Source organism: Bos indicus, chromosome 14, assembly GCF_029378745.1.
Source record: "Bos indicus isolate NIAB-ARS_2022 breed Sahiwal x Tharparkar chromosome 14, NIAB-ARS_B.indTharparkar_mat_pri_1.0, whole genome shotgun sequence".
NCBI lineage: Eukaryota > Metazoa > Chordata > Mammalia > Artiodactyla > Bovidae > Bos > Bos indicus.
In genome coordinates, this window is record NC_091773.1 from 31,943,611 (window position 1) to 31,968,674 (window position 25,064).

At 40.7% G+C, this 25,064-nt stretch overlaps 1 protein-coding gene and 1 long non-coding RNA gene across 5 annotated transcripts in view; one reads left to right on the plus strand and one right to left on the minus strand.

Moving 5' to 3' along the window:
• Nucleotides 1–25,064, minus strand: part of CPA6 (carboxypeptidase A6) — a 297,362-nt gene that overhangs the window by 73,942 nt on the left and 198,356 nt on the right. The window contains exons 3-6 of the mRNA XM_070802635.1: nt 20,239–20,363; nt 11,920–12,034; nt 9,475–9,576; nt 6,847–6,951 (exon numbers count right to left, since the gene is read on the minus strand). Of these exons, the coding sequence (XP_070658736.1) occupies nt 6,847–6,951; nt 9,475–9,576; nt 11,920–12,034; nt 20,239–20,363 (447 nt within the window). The remainder of the gene's footprint in view (nt 1–6,846; nt 6,952–9,474; nt 9,577–11,919; nt 12,035–20,238; nt 20,364–25,064) is intronic.
• LOC139186908 (uncharacterized) overlaps nt 1–25,064 on the plus strand; it is a 314,423-nt gene that overhangs the window by 71,406 nt on the left and 217,953 nt on the right. For all 4 annotated transcript variants that reach the window (XR_011570592.1, XR_011570594.1, XR_011570591.1 and 1 more), the window contains one exon: nt 12,716–12,852. This is a non-coding gene — a long non-coding RNA (uncharacterized lncRNA). The remainder of the gene's footprint in view (nt 1–12,715; nt 12,853–25,064) is intronic.

Consider the following 25,064-nt stretch of genomic DNA (forward strand, 5'->3'; position numbering starts at 1 on the left):
ATATGATAGTAGAAGCTGAAACTCCAATACTTTGGCCACCTGATGTGAAGAGCTGACTCATTTGAAAAGACCCTGATGCTGGGAAAGATTGAGGGCAGGAGGAGAAGGGGATGATAGAGGATGAGATGGTTGGATGGCATCACCGACTCAATGGACATGAGATTGGGTGAACTTCGGGAGTTAGTGATGGACAGGGAGGCCTGACGTGCTGCGGTTCATGGGGTCACAAAGAGTCGGACAGAACTGAGCGACTGAACTGAACCGAACTGATGATAGTTGCAAGTCTAGTTTTAAATGAAAGTGTTAACTGTTTTCAAGAGTAACTGCACCATTTTACATTCTCACTAGCAGTGTGTGAGTGATCCAGTTTTCCCCCATCTTCCCCAGCACTGGTTGGTGAGTCAGTCCCTCCCTGTACCTCCAGGGGTATGTGTGTGTGTAATTTTAGCCATTCTGATGGGTGTCTAGTGATAGCTCATTGTGGTTTTAATTTGAATTGTCCTAATGGCATCTTTTTTCCTGGGCTTTCTTTATTTTGGCCATCTGTATACTCTTTGGTGAAATGTCTCTTCATGTCTCTTGCCCATTTTCTAATTGGATTACTTGCTTTCTTATTGTCAAGTTTTGAGTTTATATTCTCCAAATAGGGATCATTTATCAGATATGTGGCAAAGTTTGTAGCTTGTCTTTTTTTTCCTCTTAACAGGGTCTTTCACACAGTAAAATTTTAAATTTTGATTATGCTTGATAATGTTTATCAACTTTTCCTTATATGGAGCTTGCAATTGGTGTCAAGCCTAAGAACTTTTTGCCTAGTTTTAGATCCTGAAGATTTTTTCCCTATTTTTTTAAAAAGAAGTTTTTATAAATTTACATTTTCCATTTAAGTCTATGATCCACTTTGAGTTAATTTTTGTGTAAGAAATGAGACTTAGGTTGGAATTCATTTATTTGCCTATGGAAGTCCACTTGCTCCAGCACCATTTGTTGAAAAGCAAGTCTTTCCTTCACTGAATTGCTTTTACATCTTTGTTGAAAATCACTTGGGCACATTTTGTAGATCTGTATCTGAGTCTCCTGTTCCATTTTTCTGTGTGTCCCTTCACCAGCACTATATACTTTTGATTATTGTAGCTACATACCTTGAAGTTGAGTAAAATGATTCTTTTACAAAATAGTTTTAACTCTTCTGGTTCCTTTGCCTTTTCATATAAATTTTACAATAATTTCACCTATATCTACAAAAAGTCTTGCTGGAATTTTTATAGGAATTATGTTAAACATTGGAGAAGGCAATGGCACCGCACTCCAGTACTCTTGCCTGGAGAGTCCCATGGACAGAGGAGCCTGGTGGGCTGCAGTCCATGGGGTCGCTAAGAGTTGGACACGACTGAGCGACTTCACTTTCACTTTTAACTTTCATGCATTGGAGAGGGAAATGGCAACCCACTCCAGTGTTCTTGCCTGGAGAATCCCAGGGACGGGGGAGCCTGGTGGGCTGCCATCTCGGGTCGCACAGAGTTGGACATGACTGAAGCGACTTAGCAGCAGCAGCAGCATGTTAAACATTGATATCAATTGGAGAGAACTGATATTTTTCTATGTTGAAACTTCCAGTCCATGAATATGGCATATCTCTATATATTTAGATTTTTTTTTGATCAGTGTTTTATAGTTTTCAGCACATAATTCCTATACTTGTTTTGTGAGATTTATGCCTAAGTTTATTTCATTTGTTGAGTAATTATAAATTATGTATTTTTAATTTCAGCATCCACATGTTCACTGCTAGTATATAGAAATACAGTTGATTTTTGTATGTTTATCTTGTGTCCTGTGATCTTGTTACTTCCATTTTCCTATAGATTCCTTGGGATTTTCTATGTAGACAATCATGTCATTAATGAATAGAAAAATTTTATTCATTCCTTTCAGATCTGTATGTCTTTTATTTCTTCCTCTTCTACTCACTAGAACTTTCAGCACTATGTTAATTAGGAGTGGTGAGAGTGGACATCCTTACCTTGTTCTTGATCCTAGGAGGAAGCATTTGCTTATCTACCACTAAGTGTAATGTTTGCAATATGATTTTCATAGATAGTTTTTATAAAGTTGAGGAAGTTCCACTCTATATCTGCTTTTCTGGGAGTTTTTATTATGAATGTCTATTAAATTTTGTCAAGGTATTTTTCTATATCAATTGATAAGATTAAATAGACTCTCTTCTTTAGCTAGTTAGTATGGTAGATTACATTGATTGAATTTCAAATATTAAGCCAGGTTTGGGTCTCTGAAATAAACCTCACTTGCTTGTGATGCAGAATTATTTTTATAGATAGATAAATTCTATTTGGAAATATTTTGTTAAGGATTTCTGAATCTATTTTCTAGTTTTTTTTTTTTCCCCCCTACTGTCTGTCTGATTTTGGTACTAGGGTAATACTAACTTTATAAAATGAATTGAAAATGTTTGCTCCTATTTTGTGAAAGTGAGTGTGTAGAATTGGTCTTATTCTTCTTTAAACATTTGGTAGAATTCTTTAGTGCAGCCATCTGGGTAGGGAGATTTATTCCTTTCTTCTTTTTGAATTTTAAAATTATGAATTCACTGTCTTTAATAGTAGTAGGGATATTCAACTTGCCTGTTGCATAATGGATGAGTTGTCAAAGTTTGTGTTTTTCTATTTACTGGTATATTTTTGCCTAAGTTGTCAAATTTATATGTGTAGAGTTATCCATAGTATTCTTTTATTATCCTTTTGATATCTGCAGGGTCTGTAATCATATCTTTCATTCCTAAGTTGGTAATTTGTATGTTCTGTCTTTTTCTGTCTCTCTTGCTAGAACTTTGTTGATTTCACTGATCTTTTCAAGAACTAGCTCCTTGTTTCACTGATTCCTCTAACGATTTTCTGTTTTCAGTTTCATTGATTTTTACTCTTGTCCTTATTACCTCCTCCTTCTTGCTTTGCCTTTATTTTCTCTTTTTCTAGGTCCTTGAGTTGAGAGCTTATTGTTTTGAGAATTTCCCTCTTTTTTAATGTATACATTTAAGTGCTATAAATTTCCCTCATAGCATTGTTTTAGATGTGTACCACAAATTTTAATATGCTGTATGTATTTTCATGTTCATTCAGTGCAATTTACTTTTTAAATTTCCCTTGAGATTTTATCCTTAACTTATAGGTAATTCAGAGGCATCTTAAATTCTCAGTGTTTGGAGGTTATCTTTCTATCAATATCTAGTTTGATTTCCTTGTGGTCAGAAAACACAGTCTGTATGATTTCACTTCCTTTAAATTTGTTGAGATTTGTTTCTTGGTGTGTGATATGGAATATTTTGGTATATGTTCTGTGTGTGTGTTCAGTTGTGTTCAATTATTTGAGACCCTATGGACATACCCACCAGGTTCATCTATCCATGGGATTTCCCAGACAAGAATAGCAGAGTGTGTTACCATTTCCTTCTTCAGGGAATCTTCCCAACCAAGGGATTGAACCTGTATCTCTTGCATCTCCTGCATTGGCAGGCAGGTTCTTTACCAGCTGAGCTGGGGTAAAGCCCCAGTATGTTCTGCAGGCACTCGAAAAGAATGCATATTCTGCTGTTGTTGTTGGGTGATCCATAAATGTGATTTAGATCCTGTTGGTTGGTGGTGTTAAGTTCTTTCACATCCTTGCTGATTTTCTTTCTAATGATGCTCTGGTCATTTTAAAATATCAACTTGCTGATACTACTCCTATTAAAAATGAATTTATTTTATTAACTGCTTATTATATGCCAAGCACTCTTGTCTTTTATAAACATTATATAATTGAATCCTCCCAATAACTGAGTGTGTCACATATTATGATTATGATTATGACTTGCCCACCAAGATCACACAGCTAGTAAATGGCAGAGCTGGCATTCCAACCCAGGGCTGTCTGACTACTACATGTGTTTATGTAACCTCTGTGCCATCTGCTGTTCTAGCAGGAACTTAAAAGGCTTGATAAGTTTTCTTCCAGTTCATGTTGAAGTAAGGATGCAAACATTACAGTGATGGCTACGGAGAAAGTCCCACCAGGTACGGCCGGCAGCCTCTAAGGTGCCAGATGGCCCCCAGTGATTCTCACTTCTTGGCACTTGTGCTCTTGTCTAATGCCCTCCCCTTGAATGCAGTCTGGACCTAGTGATGTATTCCATTGGACAGAATATGAAAAAGTGATAGGATATCACTTCTGAAATTAGGTTAAAAGAGACGTAGCTTCCATCTTGGGCTGCTCGCTCTTTCTCCGCCTCATCTTTTCTGAGGGTAGCCATGTGCTGGGTTGTGAGCTGTCCTGTGGTGATGCCCACGTGATGGGGAACTAATATCTCTGGCTCACAGCCAGTGAAGATGGAAGCTGCCAACAGTCACATGACTGAGCTCTCAGATACAGATTCCCCACACAAGCCTGAGATGGCCCAATCTCCAGCTGACACCTTGACTTACCCGAGGCACTTGGCTAAGCTGCACCTGGATTGTGACCCACAGAAACTAGAAAGTAATCAATGTTTGCTGTTTTAAGCTGCTGAATTTGGGGAAAAGCACCAAAAAAGAGAGAGCGAAAATTCAGTTTAGTTCAGTCACTCAGTCATGTCCAACTCTTTGCAACCCCATGGAGTGCAGCATGCCAGTCTTCCCTGCCCATTACCAACTCTCAAAGCTTACTCAAACTCATGTCCATCGAGTTGTTGATGCCATCCAACCATTTCATCCTTTGTCGTCCCCTTCGCCTCCTGCCTTCAATCTTTCACAGCATCAGGGTCTTTTCAAAAGAGTCAGTTCTTTGCATCAGGTAGCCCTAGTACTGGAGCTTCAGCTTCAGAATCAGTCCTTCCAATGAATATTCAGGACTGATTTCCTTTAGGATGGACTGGTTTGATTTCCTTGAAGTCCAAGGGACTCTCAAGAGTCTTCTCCAACACCACAGTTCAAAAGCATCAACTCTTTGGGACTCAATTTAGCTTGGGTTCTAGGGCTGCCATGTATGGCTATACATATTGCATACTGCAAAGTCCAGGTAGTACCATTCATATCCTTAGGAGATGAATTCCAAGTCATCTCCCAGAAATTTCTCATTATCATAACCACTGAATTCTCATTATCCCCATTTATTCACAGATAACTGAAGTATTATTGAGTGCCAGATGGTGTTCTAGGTGCTAGGGATTTGGCAATGAACAAGATAGGCTCTGCCCTCGGCACTGGTATAGGAAGAGACACAATTACCACATGGACATTAAGTTTAGGTGCTATAAAAAGGCTGCACATGTGAGGGTGAGATTAAATGTTTGGAAGATATATTTTATGTTCTATAATAACACACAGGACCATGCGTGCATGTGTGCTAAATCGCTCCAGTTGTGTCTGACTCTGTGCTACCCTATGGGCTATAGCCCACCAGGCTCCTTTGTCCATGGGATTCTCCAGGCAAGAATACTGGAGTGGGTTGCCATGCCCTTCTCCAGGGGATCTTCCTGACCCAGGGATAGAATCCATGTCTCTTATGTCTCTTGCATTGGCAGCTGGGTTCTTTACCACTAGCACCACCTGGGAAGGACCATAGTCTATAAACAATAGATGTTCTGTTCTTAACCATTTATTCCCTTTTCATTTTTGAAACTTGAGACAGTAGAAAATGTTATATGTATATAATGGATATTTATACAAGATGCTAGGGTTAACAGTTTGTTAGCTTTTGCATTTGTCCTACTGGATAAAATGGTGTTTTAAGAGAATATGAATTGCTGAATACACTGAGTGGGAATACTTTGAAAATTTTATTATTACATTATAAAATGGATACTTGTGTGGGCTTGGTAGTGGTGGAGAAGCAGATTTTACAAATTTAGTACAGCATTGACATTTGTGAGGCATATTTTCTAAGACTAGGGGAGTCTTCAAAATCACAAACTGCACTAGGTCACTTTCCCATAAAACATAGTGAAATATAACTGAAATATTTCACTATCTTGTATCATTAATGGTTTTCCATAAATAATTTTTAGGGTTATTTTCTGGCTTAGAATCTCCTTTCCTTAGATTTTTCACTTTTATTACCTGTACTAGTAGTTTGTTTTCTTTTAGGAGTCTTTAAAAAAAACAAAACACTAAGAAGTTGAACTGAAAAAGAAAGCCATGAAAGTCATTACATTCTTGACAATAGAAAGATATCAGAACGTATTAAGATGTTAGCCCCTGAGGCTGACCCACTCTTAGGATAAGAACACATTCAATATACTAGCCTCATAAGGCTTATGGCTTAAATGAAGCCTCCAGAAAATGAGAAACCACTGTGAGTCACCAACCATTAGTCACTGAAAAGCACTGAAACAGCGAATGTTACATCCGCAAATGCTAAAGGTCTTTGGTGTCTAAATCACAGATCCATAGCAGGAGGGCATCTCCTTATTGCTATAGCATATGTGAGATCATTTTGAAGGAGAACAAAAGTCACGTAGAATTTTCCATGCTGAATATCACATGATAAAATGTTTTGGAACACCATACGTTGAATTTTTAGCATTTTGTCATACATCAGCTCCTATGGTTGGTTCCTAATTTGTCATAAATTCATAAACACTCTGAATCTCAAGTTCTTTCTCTTTAATGAGGGTTGGTAATTCCAGTCTCCAAGGGCAGAGGTGAAGATAATCTGAGCCAGGGTTTTGAGAGGCCTTCATAAACATAAAAGCAATCCACAAAATTATGGTGTTATTTTCAGGTATCACTCGCTTCACATTCCCAGTTTTGTTCCTTGAGCAGAATAAAAACACTGGCTAGCTCAAATGGATACTGCATAAAGGGTTTAACTTACTTCTTTTACAAACCACTGACAGAAGGCAGGGCCAATCCATTCTCTTGCATGAATGCCACAGTCCATCCAGACAGCTCTTTTGTAAGCTCGTGATCTTCTGCCCAGCTGAAAACAAGAGTATTCATAGTTACCAAAGCAAGCTTTTATTTTTGGATTCACTGACCTGCATAATTTAATATGGTTTCAGCATAATACTTCACTAGAGTTGGGTTCATTAGGTAACCCATAAAAAAGACAAAGAGAGTTCCTATCGATTTCAGAAGTCCAGGCTTGTTTATGCAGAAACTGTAAATTTATTGCCTTAATTACAAATCAAAGGAGTGGAAAATACATAAGGCAAAGGCAGTTGGTTAAATAGGTGTGCTTCTCCATTTTAGGGCTTCCCAGGTGGTGCCAGTGGTAAAGAACTTGCTTGCCAATGCAAGAGATGTGAGAGATGCGGGTTCGATCCCTGGGTCGGGAAGATCCCCTGGAGGAGGGAATGGAAATCCATTCCAGTACTCTTGCTTGGAGAATCCCAAGGACAGTGGAGCCTGGAGGTCCCCAGTCCATAGGGTTGCAAAGAGTTGGACATGACTGAAGCGACTTAGCATGCACACATTCCATTTTAATATAGTATGTGGCGGTTAAGTAAGAAGCTGAATTTTTCCCTTCCTTTTCCTTGTCCTTGCCCTCTTTTTCTCAACCCCCGCTCCCCAGGCAAGGTAACAGAAATATTCCCAAGCAATATCTATTAAAGAAATAGCTAGGTCTTGTAGGAAGACAAAGTCGAATTTTATTACAGTACATAAAGGAAACACAAAACAATTTGATTTGTAGAATCAAGCAATAAACTTTTCTTTATAATCTTGTTATATAAATTTCATCTATAACATGGTTTCTTACCCACTAATTAGTAGGTGGCTTTTGACATTGATGGGAGATCTAGTTTTCATTCATTCATTAATTCACTCAACTTATATTAACACTTCAAGAAATCCTTTTAAACATCAGATACGGTGCTTGGCCTTGGAGATTCTGAGATGAGAAGATGAGGAATTTATATGGTAGTGGAGAAGGCAGAAATACCAGCAATTCATCACTATAATGTGAATATGCAGGAGTTACTTTGGGGACATTGGGTGCTATGTGTCATTTGCCTGTGGAACAAACGAGGGCTTCTCAGGAGAGAAAGACTTTGAGTAGGAGAGTAAGACTTGAAACTTGCTTGGCAGACAAGTGAAAGAAGACATCTATCTCAAGCTTGGAAGAGAAGCTGAGCACACCATGTTTGAACCACTGCTTCTAAGGTCTGAGGAAAGAAGGGAGATGAAGCTGACACAGAGGCAAGAGACAGATGACATTCCTGGATATGACATACAGATAAGGCTTCATCCTGTATTCTATGGGAGGGATGTGGGTGTGTGTGTATAGTTAGGTTAGAGGATGAGAGGGTGGGGACTCATGAGGAAGTTCAGTTCTGAAGCCATGATTGTAATAGTCCAGGGAGAATAGATCCAGAAACAAGCCTAGGTCAACAGCAGTGAGGACAAGAGGAGAGGTTGTGATAAATCCAGAAGATAGAAGGAAAAAAAAAAAATAGTCAGTTCTTCGTGTTCGATTTGAAGTGGTTAGAATAAGGAAGAGGAATTCGGGGTGGTTCATGTTTCCTGATCTGGAGCACGGTGGTGTCATCGTGAGTCTGAGGTGCTTTGGTGAGTGTCGAGATGAGGATGCCCAGCTCTAGAGAGCAGAGTCCACTGAACAGATAAGTCTGGAATGATAGCTGAAACCATGCGGTGGATGTGCTTCCGAGACAGCAGGTAGACAGAGAGCACAGCTGGGGAGAGAACCCTGGGGTCACCAGCATGTATAGAAAGGACAAGGGAAGAGGATGCTCTGAGACAGGAAGAGAGCCAAGGAGAAGTCATGCAGAAGTTCTAGAGTTGTTGTCGGGGCAAAGGTCAGGGAGTCCAGGGTCTGAATGGTTGGTGAGGAAGTAGAGACAGTGATGTAGGAAAATCTTTTAAGATGTTTGGCTGAGAAGGAATGGAGAGCTATAGGTGAGTAGCTGGAAGAGAATGCAGGCTCAAGGGCTGGGAGTGACGCACACCTTCTGACACATTTGTATAGTTTTGCTTCTGTTCATTGTAAGCAGCACCAGCCCACAAATAATTTTGAAGGTCATTATTTTTGAAGTTCATCCGTCACTCTGAATAAGTTAGAAATAGTATTCTTTGGAATACTTAAATGGCAAAAATTAAATATGGCTCAAAAACTTAAGGGAAAAAATATTTTTTCTTAAATTAGTGGGAAAAAAGTGAAAGTGTTAGTCACTCAATCATGCCTGACACCTTATAACCCCATGGACTGACAGCCCACCAGGCTCCTCTGTCTGTGGTATTATCCAGCCTGGATACTGGAATGAGTTGCCATTCCCTTCTCCAGGGTATCTTCTGCACCCAGGGATCAAACCCGGGTCTCTTGTTTGTAGGCAGATTCTTTACTATCTAAGCCACCAGTCTTAAATTACCAGATGATGTTAAATACGAGACACTATGAAATACCATTTTGCTTCTTTTCCTTATAAGTCAAAGCTGAAAAAGATGAATAGTAAATATTCAGTTGCTAATTTCTTATTTTTTTTACCTTTAAAACATAAAGAGATCTTCCCTCATATGATTTTCCAATAGAGAACATGTGAATGAGACCTGAATGTGTTTTATTCAAATGATGCATCCAATTTTGAATCTAAAAGCAAATAAATTAAAAACCATATTAGACTCACACAATTATGGAGCTTTTAATAAACAAAAGGTAACAGAAAGACAATAGGTCTTGGAATTCAAAAAGCATGTATGGAGTATAAAATTTAATGAAAAGCCAATTTTGTAGTCTTAATTTTCTTCAGGATACTAAAAATTACACTTTATTTTCTGCTCTCATATATAGCTGCTTTGTCTTCATATTGTTCCCTTTTTAAAGCATACCTTTCTACTACTATTTGTCATTAACATCTTAATGGCAAAATTTTACAGAAAGTTAATCAATGTATTCTGGATTCTGTTTAAAAATAAAAATTTATTTCTTTCATCTCCAAGTGTTTAAGAGGAAAAGAAAGAAGTAAGCTTCAGAAAAACCATCCCAACTATTGGAAAGTGTTTAAGTCCTATACATTGTAATTTACCACTGAACAGAAGATGCTAAGAAAAAGGCATTATCTTTTGCATTTAAGATTTAGTCTATCCAGCCACACATCAGAGGGTATACCATGAATAATTTCCCCAGTAATAGCAATATACTGACACTGATCCATTCACACACATTTATCTGTCAGCAGGAAAAGGTATATTTGAGGTAGATAAATAAGGTATTTAGAAAGATGGGTAACATTTCTGACTTAAAAGCCCAATAGGAGAGGAAGGAAGTCACAAAAAAAGTGTCCCAGTGTTTCAAGATGTGTACTGCTGCTGCTAAGTCACTTCAGTCGTGTCCGACTCTGTGTGATCCCACAGACGGCAGCTACCAGGCTCCCCTGTCCCTGGGATTCTCCAGGCAAGAACACTGGAGTGGGTTGCCATTTCCTTCTCCAATGCATGAAAGTGAAAAGTGAAAAGGAAGTCGCTCAGTCGTGCCCGACTCTTAGTGACCCCATGGACTGCAGCCTACCAGGCTCCTCCATCCATGGGATTTTCCAGGCAAAGTACTGTAAGAGTCTAAAAAAAAATTTGGAAAGTACTCATATTTTCCTTTTTTTTCTATCGCTGTTTAGTCTAATGAGCACATGAACACACATATATTTACATATATGTATGTATGACTGAGTAACTCAACACACACAGGTATATGTACTTATCTATATTAATATATTTTAAAATTTTGACCTTTTTCTAGTGCATGTTAATAGCACTTTAATGTATCAAGTTATCTAAATCCTTTCCATTGCTGCTAACTTCAAGCTTCTAAAATGTATGTTAAAAACATAAAATATGTGCACGTAATTTTGAAAGTCATTATCAAGAGAACCAAACATTCTCTTAAGAATATAACAGGATCTCATTACTTCTATGACTGGCATTCCTTTGCTCAATTCAGAATTCAGGGGAAGAATGAAAAAATTTATGTACTCATTCATTTATTCATTCTGTCAACGACCCTCTATTTGGAAGTCTCTGCTTGACACTGGAGATACAGTGGTGAACAAGAAAGCAATGGCCAGCCCCCAGGGCCCTTGCAGCTTATTAGGAGAGGAAGGCATTAATCAAGTACTTAATCATAATTAAAAATTATGTTAGGTCTCACATCCATGTACTATGGGTGCAGGTAATATGCTGGGGCTGGGACAGGGAGTTCTGGCCCATCTGGGAGAGTAGAACCAGCTGTCTTCTTGCACAAACTGAGATTTGAAGGATAACTAGTTGTTGCCCAGATGTACAGCAGCAGCAATAGGATGGGTCCCTATGTTTTCCAGATAAAATAAGTAACAACAAGCTAACAGGCTCTGAGGAGCCACACATGCCGTTTGGCTTTAGGGGGACTCAAATTTGCAGAGGATATGGGGCCAACATCAAAATTTACTCCACTGCTCAGCCAAACCATTGCCCTCAAACTCTGGCTAGCTCTACATTCCATGGATTTCCAGTTAGGGTGTTATTACTGTTATTACAGTTGGCCCTCCATATCCTTGGATGCTGAACTGGTGGATACTGAGGGCTGACTGTACCATGCCTTTGTACACGAGGGACTTGAGTATCCACGATTCTGGAATCCACAGGGGGTCCTGCACCCAATGTCCTTTGGATACCAAGGGCTGAGTATATAGCAGCATTACCACATTCTTCCATTGCACTTCTCCTGGCCATTGTAGGGGTGGATTGGGTAAAGCACGTGAAATTAAAATTTTTTGCTACTTCTCGTATATACTTCTCATATAAAATGCTTAATGGAAGAGAACTGAGGTGCCTGGACATTGTAAGAGCTTAAGTATTCTTCACATAACTTCTGCCTGTGTCCCTATGCTTCTCCCCAGTCCTGAGACCTGAATGATAAAGAGGCACTTGAAAAAAAGCCACAAAAAGTCCTTTGATTACATACTTCTTCTAAGGAGTGATAAACTTCATAATTATATCCAGAGAGGGATCTTCGACTTCTCCAGGCTGGCAAACTGCTTCCCTTTTCCAGTACTTTCTGAAGATCTTCTATGAGGATCCTGGATTTGAAATGATAGACATGATTACAGTTAAATGGAGAAAATATAAAAATGAGTCAAAAGAAAACCAGGACTGACATTTCTAAAAATACCAAATGTGGGGAAGATGTTCTTTTTCAGAAAATAACAATTCTTAAATAAATGGTATAATGAATATTAAATGTAAAATTACAGAACAGATGTTCCCAAGTAATAATGATACTAATAATAACCACCATTGATGGAGTAGCTACAAGAATGGAATGATGGGAACACTTATATTTACTGGGCATCTACCAGGTGGGAGGCACTGTGCTGTGTATTTTATTGGGTTGGTCAAAAGGTTTGTTCGTGTTTTTCCATAACATCGTACAGAAAAACCTGAATGAACCTTTTGGCCATCCCAATACATACATCAACTGAGTTAATAAAACCTACCTCATACGGTTATTTCCACTTTGCAAATGGGGACACCAAGCCTCAAAGGGGTTAAGAACTTGCCAATTGTCATTCTGCTAGTGATGCAAAGCCAGAATTTGAACTTGGAATGTGAACTCAAAACAGACTCAAGTCTAGTGCAACATTTTGAAAAATGAAGCGAGACAAGCTCCTCCACTCCCTTGCCGCAGCCTCCTTTTCAGCTGTTTCTATCTGTTCCTGTGCCATTTGTCACTGAAAGACTTTCCTTATGTCATTACCTAGCACACTTGACCCAGAGCTCAGAAAAGGGAAAGAAGAAGCTGCCAGCTTCAAGAGGAAACAGAAGAAACAACCAGAGTCAGAAAAAGCTACTTTTACTGCCTGACAGTATCAAGGATGCCAAGAGAAGACAAGTTCAGGTAAGCAAAGCGAATGCACTTGGGAACTGAAGGCTGTGGCGAGGGTCGGGGATTCCAGGGTCCCTGAAATGTGTGGAATAGCTCCAGCTGCAGTCATTGATATCCTTGATGAGATGTCCGAGCTAGATATGGCTCGTTCCCCCAGTGCTCACTCACCTCCACCAACTAGAGCACCATGAAGTAACAAGGTGCTCATTTATTTACTTAAAGATGTTAAAGAGCCTCTCACTGATTTTCCTGGGCTGGACAGGTAGCTAAAAAAAAAAAGAAAACCAAAAACTTTGCTTTCTTATTTTATATTCCAAAGAACTTGTTGCTTGGTGGTTTCAGGGCTATTAAAGCAATATATAATGGCATCTTTAAATGACTTTCAAAGCTGACCCATGAAAGCCACTTTATTCAAGAAATTCAAGACAATTTTTTGGTCTACAAAAGAAGTAGATTTACTTAGGGTCATGCTGGGTGTAGGACATTCCTCTTGATTTACTCATTCGTTATTTAACTGAGGACGCACTGTGGACAAAGCATTTAATCGGGGATTTATCATTAGCTTACTGTCCTTTTGGTTTCAATGTTTGACTTCAGAAACATCAAAAATTAAGGTAAGGTGGCATGGCACAGAATTGGTAAACTTGTTTGGTAGCTGCTTGCTGGGGCTCAAAATATGAGTGGAGTTTAAATTGTCAGTCTGAACATGATCTGTATTAGTTCTTTCTTTCTTCCCTCAAGGAAACAAATTATATATGAAAGTAGCTTTGCATGGGTAAAGAATTTTACAGTATTGCCAGTGTGGCTGTAAAGAACCAAATGAACGTCTCTTTGTCAACGTCCAGTCTTCTTGTGTTGTGAGCGAATCTGGGGTGGTCAAGAAAAATGCAAGTTTGATTAGAGCTGAGATGGTTATAAACTATCAACAAATTCCAGTTACTGCAGGCAATCTTTAGCTATGATTCCCTTACCGGTACCATCTATCCATTTCTCCTGGATACTTCTATCTCTTTCAGGAAACTAAGCGGGGGACGTTGGGGGTGGATAGTAAATAGATTTGTCAAACCCAGCAAACTACAGAAGAATCTCTGTGAAGTTTCAATTTAAAAACATAAGACACACAAACACACAAAAGTTTTCAAAGGTATAAAGACCTTTACAGAATGTTTACAAAACGAAGCTCTAGTGTCCTGTTTTTGTATTATTTCCAAAGTGGGCAGACTTTTTAAACATAAACAAGCACAGATAATTTGTTTCCCCTTAAGGCAAGAGTGGGCTTCCCAGGTGGCTCAGTGGTAAAGAACCTACCTACCCATGCAGGATATGCAAGAGATACCAGTTCAATCCCTGGGTCTGGAAGGTCCCCTGGAGAAGGAAATGGCAACCCACTCCAGTATTCTTGCCTGGAGAATCCCATGGACAGAGGACCCTGGTGGGCTACAGTTCATGGGATTGCAAAGATCAGACACGACTGAAGCGACTGAGCAGGCACAAGGTCATTCTTCATATTCATCCCCAGAAAATTTCTGAAGTTCTGATGCTGGTCCATCTGTTTGTTTGGCATTGTACCCCTTCAAAAGCTAATATTTTCCCAGGAGTTTCAGTATGAAAAATCACGCTTCTGAATGAATTCTTTATCATTATCAGTCGATAAATGACTTAACATATTGTTAATAATATAATGAAATCCCCATTCAGAGAATAATCAGAATAGTTCTAATTGATAATTGCTCCTATACAAGATTTACTGTAATATTTTCTAACTAGTGTTGTAACCAAAGTAAGAAAATTATGAAGTTTTTCAGTTTGAGGTTGTGGAATCAATCTAGTTGAGTATTAACTTCTTTGATGAATCAACACTTAAGCTCTCAGTCTTGTTTTAAAATTTCCAGGTGCCCTCAATTGAGCTGGTCTTTGGAGCTCTGCTATCTATCCATTCATTTAGGCCAGTGATTCTCAAGATAGGCTGCTTTAAAAATCACCCACGAGCTTTTAAAAAATATGCCACACTGAGCCCTACTTACACAAGAATCTCTGTGTAAAGGTATCAGGCATTTATGAAAAGCTCACAAGGTGATTTTAATACATAGTTGAGCTCAAATTTAGGCTAACAATCTGGAAACCAGTAATTTAGGCTAATTAATCTGGAAACTGACTGCTCTCAGTCTTCTCAGTTTCCACATTAAATAAAAATGGAAGAAAGCATTAGAATATGACTGGTCCGTGCATCCTCTTTGCTCCTGAGTGTCCGTGCTGGGTGTGGTCAACAGCATCTATTGTAGCTATGGTTCTGGGTATGAATTTGTGAACCCTGCCAAGAGAGGAAGTTACGAATAGTGCAGAGGCCATCTCTTGCTGGTGTGACCATGTTGAGGTGGCAGAAACATGACTGTTTAGAGGTTGTCAGGTGTCTGGACTCAGAACTCTGGGGTCCAATCACCAGCTTCTTGACTTGAGAGGCAATTATGGTCACAAGAGTGGGAGCATTTGTAGCCTGGGAACAGCTTCCTGACCGCCGCGCTGTCACACCAGGTCTGGCCCCATTTTTCTTGTCAAAGTGGCCAATGGAAACCAGCAGATTGACGAGAGGCCCATGAAATGGGGTCCAAATGGCTTTTTTTTTTTTTTAAAAACAGCTGTAGTTTCTTAGTTTCCTTATGGCTGATTACTCTTTCTACTCTAATCACGTGTGTGCTCAGCTGTGTCTGATTCTTTGCTACCCCATGGACTGTAGCCCTCCAGGGTCCTCTGTCCATGGAATTCTCCAGGCAAGAATACTGGAGTGGATTGCCATTTCCTTCTCCAGGGGATCTTCCTGACCTAGGGATCGAACCCACGTCTCTTGCATCCTTGCATTGGCAGGCAGATTCTTTACCACTGTGCCACCTGGGAAGCCCCAGTGTATAGTATATACTTCCTTAAAAAGTCAATGAACATGCCAAAGTGTACTGTTTCAAGCTTTTTTAATATGATTATATTTTCATTGAGTTGTTTTCCTTTTGAAATAGTCAAAAAATTTTTTTCTAGATCTATTAAGAACTATATATAAGTGATATTATCACTTAGTACAAAATCACCTTCCCAAAGCTTCTAGGGTGGACAAGGGAGTGTGTGTCAAACTTTGAAATTCCATTACCATTTTTTTTAAAGGTATTCAATTTAAAAAATTATTGAAATTTTTTTGTGGCAAAAGGAATCATTTCCTAGGTCATGTTGTTAAGAGGGGTTGATCACCCAGGGGCCAGACACATAAGGCCACATTATCTCTGCTATAAAGATGAGTATATCTATACATTATGTATAGTTGTACAGAGTAAATTATAATCTTTGGAAAATATCCCAGGCTACAATAATATAAATCAATTAGAATGATCTATACCTACCAGCCCTGGGGAATTTAATTGACCTATGTATTATTATCTTCATGCCAACAAAATGAATAATTCTAAATGATTGCTCTCCAGGAGGAGACCACTGGTTTAAAACTCTCATTTTTTAAAACTCTATTCTCTGTGGTATAAAGGGTATATTTTATTCTATAGCAGTTCCACATGACCTATGTTGAATGGAAATAGAGACTTGTTAAAATAACTGGTATATTCTTTTCTTCCAAATAATAATTAATGAGGCATTTGAGTTTTTTATTGAGGACCTATAGAAATAAGCTCTTCCCTGCTAGGCATTCAGAGAATCAAAGCCTGCCTTCAGAGCTACAGCAGTGATTAAAATGTGTTCAATGTGAACAATGGTTTTATGCATAGCTGTGACTCTGCCCTGTTATGGAGGCACAGATAAAATACCTTTCTGCAAAAAGCCCATCAGTACTTTCATAAAGCTGTGCCTATCGCTCTGAGAGCCAAATATCTCTGGGGCCAGGGAAGGATGTTACTGCCCCATTGAACCCTCTGTGCCAGGCTTTCACAGAGACTAGAGCTCTCTCCCTTGGCTGAGAGAGCCTTGAACCCTTCCTGGGCCTCACCGGGGATCTCTGTGCCAGTTCTGGCAGTAAAAACACTAGCTTAAAAGTTGGAGTAGTTGAGAGGCTGCGTGTGCTCAGTCATGTCTGGCTCTCTGCGACCTCATGGACTGTAGCTGGCTGGGCTCCTCTGTCCATGGGATCTTCCAGGCAAGAATACTGGAGTGGGTTGCCATTTCCTTCTCCAGGTGATCTTCCTGACCCAGAGATCGAACCTGCATCTTTTGTGTCTCCTGCACTGGCAGGCGGATTCTTTACCACTGGCAGCACCTGGTTAGTCATTTACAATTGTGGCCAAAATCATAGGGTTCCAAACCAAGAGCAAGTCACTCCTTCCCATCTCACTCATTCACTAGCCTGCATTTCTCCCCCCAGATTTTGCACTTTCTCTCCATCTCTTCCTCCCATCCTTTGCTTTTGTGCTCTCTGGAATTCTCTTTGATTGTAAATAAAATTCCTACATTCTCCAATCTCTTTAGAGAACTCCCTCTTCTCATATTCTTGCACCAGCAGAAACTGGACTCTTTCAAGGACACAGACTCTTCGGTGACTTTCTCTTCTACTTTGTCAGCATCCTCCTGGGTACCATTGGTACTGCTCCATTAACCTTCTAACTTCCAGGAAAAGTTCATCCTCCCTTCAGCATTGTGTCATTCCTGGTTGCTTACCTCTAACTCCTGGCTCCTCCCTGCTACTTCCTGTCTCAGGAATACATTCTCTTTCCCCACCTCTAATCTTGCCATCAGCCAAGGAAATTCAAGATTGCTGAGATGGCTTTATGGTGATTAACCTCACTCTGTCTTGACTGCATCAGCCTCAATGCTCTCCATTCCACTTCAGCCATCTCCTTCATTGCTCCCCCTATAATCCTGTCACCAGTCACAAGTATTCTACTCCAGAACTCTTAATGTCCAGCAGCCTACACTTTATCAAAATGTATTTTGTTCTAACTTGTTGCCCTCAGTCACACTAAACCTGTTTTCACTGTAAATACCTTAATGCCCTGATTCTTCCATTCTGTCCCATCATTAAAAAAATTTTTTTTTAATTGGAATATAGTTACTTTACAAAGTTGTTGGTTTCTGCTGTACAGCAAAGTGAATCAGTTAAACATATATCCACTTTTCAGATTCTTTTCCCATTTAGGTCATTACAGAGTATTGAGTAGAGTGCCCTGTGCTCTACAGTTAGATATTAAACAACAACAAAGGACCTAAGTCATGTCCAATACTTCTTTGACCCCATGGACTGTAGCCCTCCAGGCTCCTCTGTCCATGAGACTTCCCAGGCAAGAATACTGGAGTGGGTTGTCATTTCCTTTTCCATGGGATCTTCCTGACCCAGTGATTGAACCTGCATCCCCTGCATTGGTAGGCAGATTCTTTACCACTGAGTCATCAGGGAAGCCCCACAGTAGGTCCTAGTTTATTTAGTTAATTAGTCAGCTAGTTTATTTATAGTACTGTGTATGTGTCATTTGCTATGGAGAACAATATGGAGGATCCTTAAAAAACTAATAGAGTTACCGTATGTCCAGCAATCCCATACCTGGACATATATCTGAAGAAACCATAATTCAAAAAATAACATGCACCCCAGTGTTCCATCATTCTTCCTAGATCCTCCTCTAATCTAGACTATCCAGATTAGACCCCACAGATGAATACTTGAGCTAGCATCTCACTAGTAACCTTAATGTCCTTATCACCTTGAGCTTTTTGTGGTTCTAACCAACAAAACGTCAACTCTGTATCAGTGCTACAATCTTTCTTCTCTGCAACAACCACTTTTTTTGGTTCCTACCCCTATTTCTTTATTCTAAGTGATAAATTTTGCTTCTCAGTTCATCCAGAAAACTGGGCTATTAGTTATGATCTCTTGCCCTGTTTCCCTGGTGACTCAAATGGAAAGAATCCACCTGCAATGCACAAGGCCTGGGTTCGATCCTCGAGTGAGGAAGATCCTCTGAAGAAGGAAATGACTACCCCTGCAGTATTCTCGCCTGGAGAATTCTGTGGACGGAGGAGCCAGGTGAGCTACAGTCCACGGGGTCACAAGAGTCAGACACGACTGAGCCACTAGCGCCACTACTATGATGACTACTATCTCTTTAACCTGTTGACTCTCTTCTCCACAATCTTAACTAGACCCACACTTACCTCTTTGGTCTTATAGGATAAAGTACTTTTCCTACCGTTTAAAACTACTCCCTCACCTGTGCATTCTGTCTTTCATCATCAATTGCCTCCTTCCCTGCTGGTCACAGCACTTTCAGCCCCCTACCCACACTCCAAATCTCAGGCAGTCACTGAATTAGCATCTTCCTCACCTCTGCCCTCTCCCTATTGTAACTTCTAAGAGTCACAGAATAGTCTGCTCTGCTGCTGTGTTCTCACCTCCTGTTCACTTCTCTGTCTTCTGCTCCTGACACTCTAATCCTACCATGAGGGTTACCAGTGAAACTTCCATTGCCCAATTTGAAGGTAACTGATCAGTCCTTTTCTTGCAGATCACTGTGGCACTGGGCACCACTGACATCCCTTATCTCAGAAGATTTTGTTTCTTATTTGATGATTGGGACTATCTTCCAGCTGTTTCACACTCACTGCTTAACTAATACTGTAAAAAAAACTCAAAGTATCCAAATCTATCCACTTGGTCACCAAAGACAGAAGACTTGGAATCACCCAAGAGTTCTTCCTCTTCCATCTACATCCCAATAAATGTAGAGTCCAGGTGGTTTTGCTTCTGAAATATTTTTTGGAATTCTCTTTTGATCCCGCCACTCTGGTCCTGACTCACAGTCCTCATTCTCTCACTTGGATTGCTTCTGTGGTCTCCTCCTACCCCACCACCCAGTTACATGTGGCTCCCTTGCTCACATCCTACGATTGTGCAGCATCACCCATAAGATGAGGTCTGAGTTCCTAACTCTGAACAGCAGCTTCCCACAACCTGGCCCCTCGCCCTACCTCTCAGGCACCTTTTCTTCCTACTCCCTGACCTGCACTCACTGTGTTGCTTCTCGCCTTTGCTTGCATTTTCCCCTCTGCCTTCAAGGTCCCAAGTCTCACCCTTTGTCCAACCGATGCAGCTCCTGCAGAGTCTGGCTTTTGTCTGCCCGCATCCACCTTCTAGGCGTGGATAAACTACTCTCCTCTTCCCACACAGTAAAACCCTCCCATGTGTACACTGATTACTTAGGTGAATGATAGAGAAGTGTGATTGCTCCCCCTCCACCGTTACACTAAGAAAGAAGCTCATGGCTGGTAAATAGAACTGTTCCACATCCATGTTGCCTTCCCCAACATGAAAAACAGAACCTGAAACACTATTGTTGGCACTTAACACATAACCTAAATACAGTTGCCATTCAGTTCAATTGGGTATAAATGAATTAAGCAATGAAAAAGCACGCTTACTTGTACTGGATGTTGGCTTCCTGCAGGAAGGTTAACAGGGCTCGGGAGCCATTGTGGGGAATGTGGACATCGGTAACTGTTCCCTGTGATATCTGGGAGACACCTCCGGGCTGCCACAGGTCCACCTGTAGTGCAGGAACCAACCTATAATTCACAGTCAATGTCGGTGGGGAAAGATCCACGTCACAGTGTCAAACACATCATCTTGTTGGCTTACAGCAATACCAAAGCCATTTTAGAATTAGACTCAAGGCTTTCATCATCAGGGTCGAATTCTCAGTTGATTCTGAATTTAGTGTCCAAATGATATCACATCCATATAGAATCTGATCATAATTTACAAGTAATAAATACCAATCTATTAGTCATAAGATAAAAATGAGATAAACTAGTTTTAAGTATGACTTTGATATTGTTTAAAATTATTTACTGCACTAATATTTGTATAATAGCAAGAAAGAGGAATACATAGATGACCCTTCATCTTACTATAAAGCAGACTGTGGTCCCTTGACAACATTCGGTATCTTTAAATGGAGTGCTCTCCTAATGCTGCCTCCTCCCATGATGCAAGTTTGTTCACCGATTCATACTCAGCTTTCACATGCCAATAGAAACATCCCTTTCTCAGGTATGGTGGGTACTTGTCAGCCAGGGCAGGGCTCCTTGTCACAGTTCTTAGAGAATCTCGTGTGTCTTTCATCATGTGTGTCTCTTCCCAGAATGTAAGCTCCATGAGGGCAACGGATTTGTCTGCTTAGTTACCAACCCATTCCAAGTGCCTGGCATGATGCCTTGTGCATCTTAGCAACTCAGTCATCATTTGCTGCATAAGTGCAGACCCTGCAGGGTAACTGACCACATGTTCATCACTCATTCAGTGTTTTGCCAGAAAGCAAAAGATCACTGTTTGGCTTACAGTAGAGTCTGTGGTACCCTGTCTAGTGCTCCATGCCTAGTAGGAGCTGCTCATTCATTGAAAGACTGAATTGGACTCAGCTGGGATGGAGGAGAGCCTCATTGCTATACAAGCCAAGAGCTGCACTTTCAGTAAGGCACAGTTTGTCTTTACAGGTCATGTCCATGTCTTCTGTTTGGGACTCCCTCTTCCTGCATTTCTGGTCTTGATCTGTTGCAGGATCATGCAACCCTCAGTTGTGTCTTTGTGACCCCATGGACTGTAGCCCACCAGGCTCCTCCATCCATGAAATTCTCCAGGCAAGAATACTAGAGCAGGTTGCTATTTCCTTCTCTAGGGGATCTTCCCAACCCAGGGACTGAACCCAGGTCTCCTGCATTGCAGGCAGATTTTTTACCCTCTGAGCTACCAGGGAAGCCCCCTGAAACAGAGGCATTTATTTTGGGGACAAAAAGAGTTTACCTGTTTTCTTTCAGGCAGCTGCCTCCTCCACTAACTTGCAAGGGCAAGTCTAATGCAGCTAACGTGCTAGTCCAACAAGCATAGGACGACAGAAGTGTGGGGCTGGGAGGGATGCTGAGAGGTCATTTGATCCATCTGCCAGCCCTTGGGCAAGGATATGTCCAGGCCTGGACCAGACTGTCCCCAATTGATGCATCTAAACCACATCTTTTATGTTTCCCAAAGATGAGAGTCGACACTATCCTGATTTAACTCATATCCACATTTAACCAGATTTTCAGACATTTTCTTAATCCCTACACTGAAGCACACTTTTTTTTTCCCCTTGTTCTGTTCTTCAGTGGGGAATGACTGGTTTCTTGCTTTTGTGAGACAAAGTACCTTTCTGTCTTCCACTTTTCTTTATATGTTAAGACTTTCTAATCCTTTAATCATCTTTGCCTCTAAACCCATTACAGAGAGAGATCTTGCTATTAAGGTGTATCACCTAATACCTGTGGAGATGAGGAAATAGTGCTGTATTTAGAGGGTGGAGAGCCACAGGAACCTGAAATATCTGAATAACCACTCTGGTGATGAGTCTGTGAGTGCTGTTTTCTGGGGCATATGCTAAAATAAGAATCCTCACTCCACAGAAGAGCGTAGCTTCTCCATAGGAAAATTCCATGGAAGAAATGTCCCCTACTGCCTGACCTGGAGAAGCCTTCCTAGGAAACGTCACCAGAAAGCAGTTGGTCTAAAACAAACCAACAAAAAAGAATCTGCAAAAATCAGGAAGTGTATTTTGTTTTGGTATTAGTAAACTAAAATGAATTACCAGACTTTTCTCCAGTAATGTTTTAGGGAAAAGGTACTTGGGTAAGTAACATGGATATTTCAGTCTTGGGTGGCAGGCTGATGCCTACACTAAGATGCGGGAGACTCCTATGTCTAAGTTATAGTAATACCCCTGTAATACTCACGTGAGCTTTGCAAAGTGCCACCCACCTTATAGGTAGTTCTAATCTTTTCTATAAGACCTTGGGAAACGAGTTGATTGTACATTTCATGAACAAGAAGACTCAGGTTCAGAGAGGCAGAGTCCTTTCCCAAGGATGCAGGGCTACTGAATGGTATTATAGAATGTGTTTAACTCCAGTACCATCATTTACTGACTGGGTAAGTATCTCCAGGATTTCCTGCAAATATCCCAGAACTAGAAACAACTTCCAGTTTCCTGCCTTAGTGTTCAAGAGGATCTGCTTGGTGGCTTTCACATTCTGGTCTTTACCATTAAGGGCTTTTTGCCCTATGAATTCTATATGCAGGTATTTCAAAGTTCAAATCAGCCCACTGTGGGCGGGTTACCATCAGTCATTTCCTTAGGGCCTGATCCCATCTGGATGAAGTGATGAACCGGCTCTGAGCAGAAAAGCTGGGTGACCCTGGATACTGACCACAACCTAGAATCAGCAGCCTGGTCAGGATGGCCTAAGGCTGTTTGCAGACCAGCTGCCTCAGGTCTTTACTGCCATGGCCAACTGATATTCCAGGAAAGGATGCTCCTCTGCAGAGTCTCTCACCTTGGAACTGGGTGGGTGTTCCCACACATTCCTTTCCTTCTATGACCACCAGTCGTAGCCAGATCTGTTTAAGAGGTGGAGGAACTTTAAAGTAAAAGTTCACAGCATGGACTTGGGAATCCAACGACTCTAGGCTGGAATGCTAGTGCTGGCAGCACGGGCTGTGTGACTTTGGATGAGGTTTTAACATTTCTGGGGGCTCCCCTCATAGCTCAGTTGGTAAAGAATCCACTTGCAATGCAGGAGATCTGGGTTCAATCCCTGGGTTGGGAAGATCCCCTGGAGAAGGGAAAGACTACCCACTCCAGTATTCTGGCCTGGAGAATTCCATGGACTGAATAGTCCATGGGGTCGCAAAGAGTTGGACACAACTGAGTGGCTTTCACTTTCACATAACATTTCTGAATCTTAGTTTCCTCATCCAGTCTGTGAAGGTAAATCTAAAACCTACTCACAGGTTTTTTTTTGGTAACATTAACTGGAACAATAGAAGTAAAATACATAGCAGAGAGCCTGTCATAGTGACAGCTTGAAAACCCTTAACTACTTGTTGTTATTGTTACTTGAAAAGTACCTGGGTGGCCAACATGGTGGAGTAAGAGACCCTGCTTCACACAAGGGCACAGCAAAATTACAACAATTTATAGGGCAGCTATCAATGAAAATGACAGGAAATGCAGGAAAGAGTTTCTATAAGGAAAGGTATAGGAAGGAACCACAGTGAGACAGTAGGATGGATGGAGATGCTGTATAGTCACGACCACACCCCTGGGTAGGTGACCCACAAGCAGGAGGATAATCACAACTGCAGGAGTTCTTCCCAAGGAACAAGGGATCTGAGCCTCACTTTGGGTTCCTGCAAAGGAAACTGAGCCCCCAGAATGTCTGGCTTTGAAGGCCAGTGTAATGGGGACTCTCCCTGGGGACGCAGATACTGGTGGCAGGCCTTTGGAGGACCTCATGGCGCCATGAGGACACGGCTGCTCGCAGACTCTTCCCTCTAGCTTATCAGTGCAGGGTGCTCGCCTGCCCACGATGTAAGCAGTCCAGTGAGCTGAGGCAGGGCCGTAGCCCTGAAAGCAAATGCTTTAAAAAAGGAACAGTTAGAGAATAAAAAAGAGCAGAAACTTATAATCCAATATAATCTTAGAAAAAAGTTTAGAAAATTTCCCAGAATGTAGAGCAAAATAGTAAAAAGATAGAAAATAGAGAAAATACAGGAAAATATATCATATGCCCAACATCTGGTGAATTAAGAGCATAAAGACAGATTAGAGAAGAAAGGAGAACTCAGATCAATATATAAGGATTTTTAGAATACCAGGAATAAAGACAAGATCCTAAAAGTTTTTAGACAGTGTATGCTAATGACCCTGCTCCCAGTGCTAGGAGACCTGGGCCTGACCTTGGGATGGGAAAACCCTCTGGAGAAGGAAGTAGCTACCCACTAAAGTATTTGAAGAAAAGTTCTGACCAACCTAGACAGAATATTAAAAAGCAGAGACATTACTTTGCTAACAAAGGTCCATCTAGTCAAAGTTATGTTTATTCCAGTAGTCATGTATGGACGTGAGAGTTGGACCATAAAGAAAGCTGAGCACTGAAGAATTGATGCTTTTGAACTGTGATGTTGGAGAAGACTCTTGAGAGTCCCTTGGATAGCAAGGAGATCCAACCAGTCCATTCTAAAAGAGATCAGTCCTGAATATTCACTGGAAGGACTGATGCTAAAGCTGAAGCTCCAATACTTTGGCCACCTGATGCAAAGAACTAACTCATTTGAAAAGACCCTAATGCTGGGAAAGATTGAAGGCAGGAGGAGAAGGGGATGACAGAAGATGAGATGGTTGGATGGCATCACCAACTCGATGGACATGAGTTTG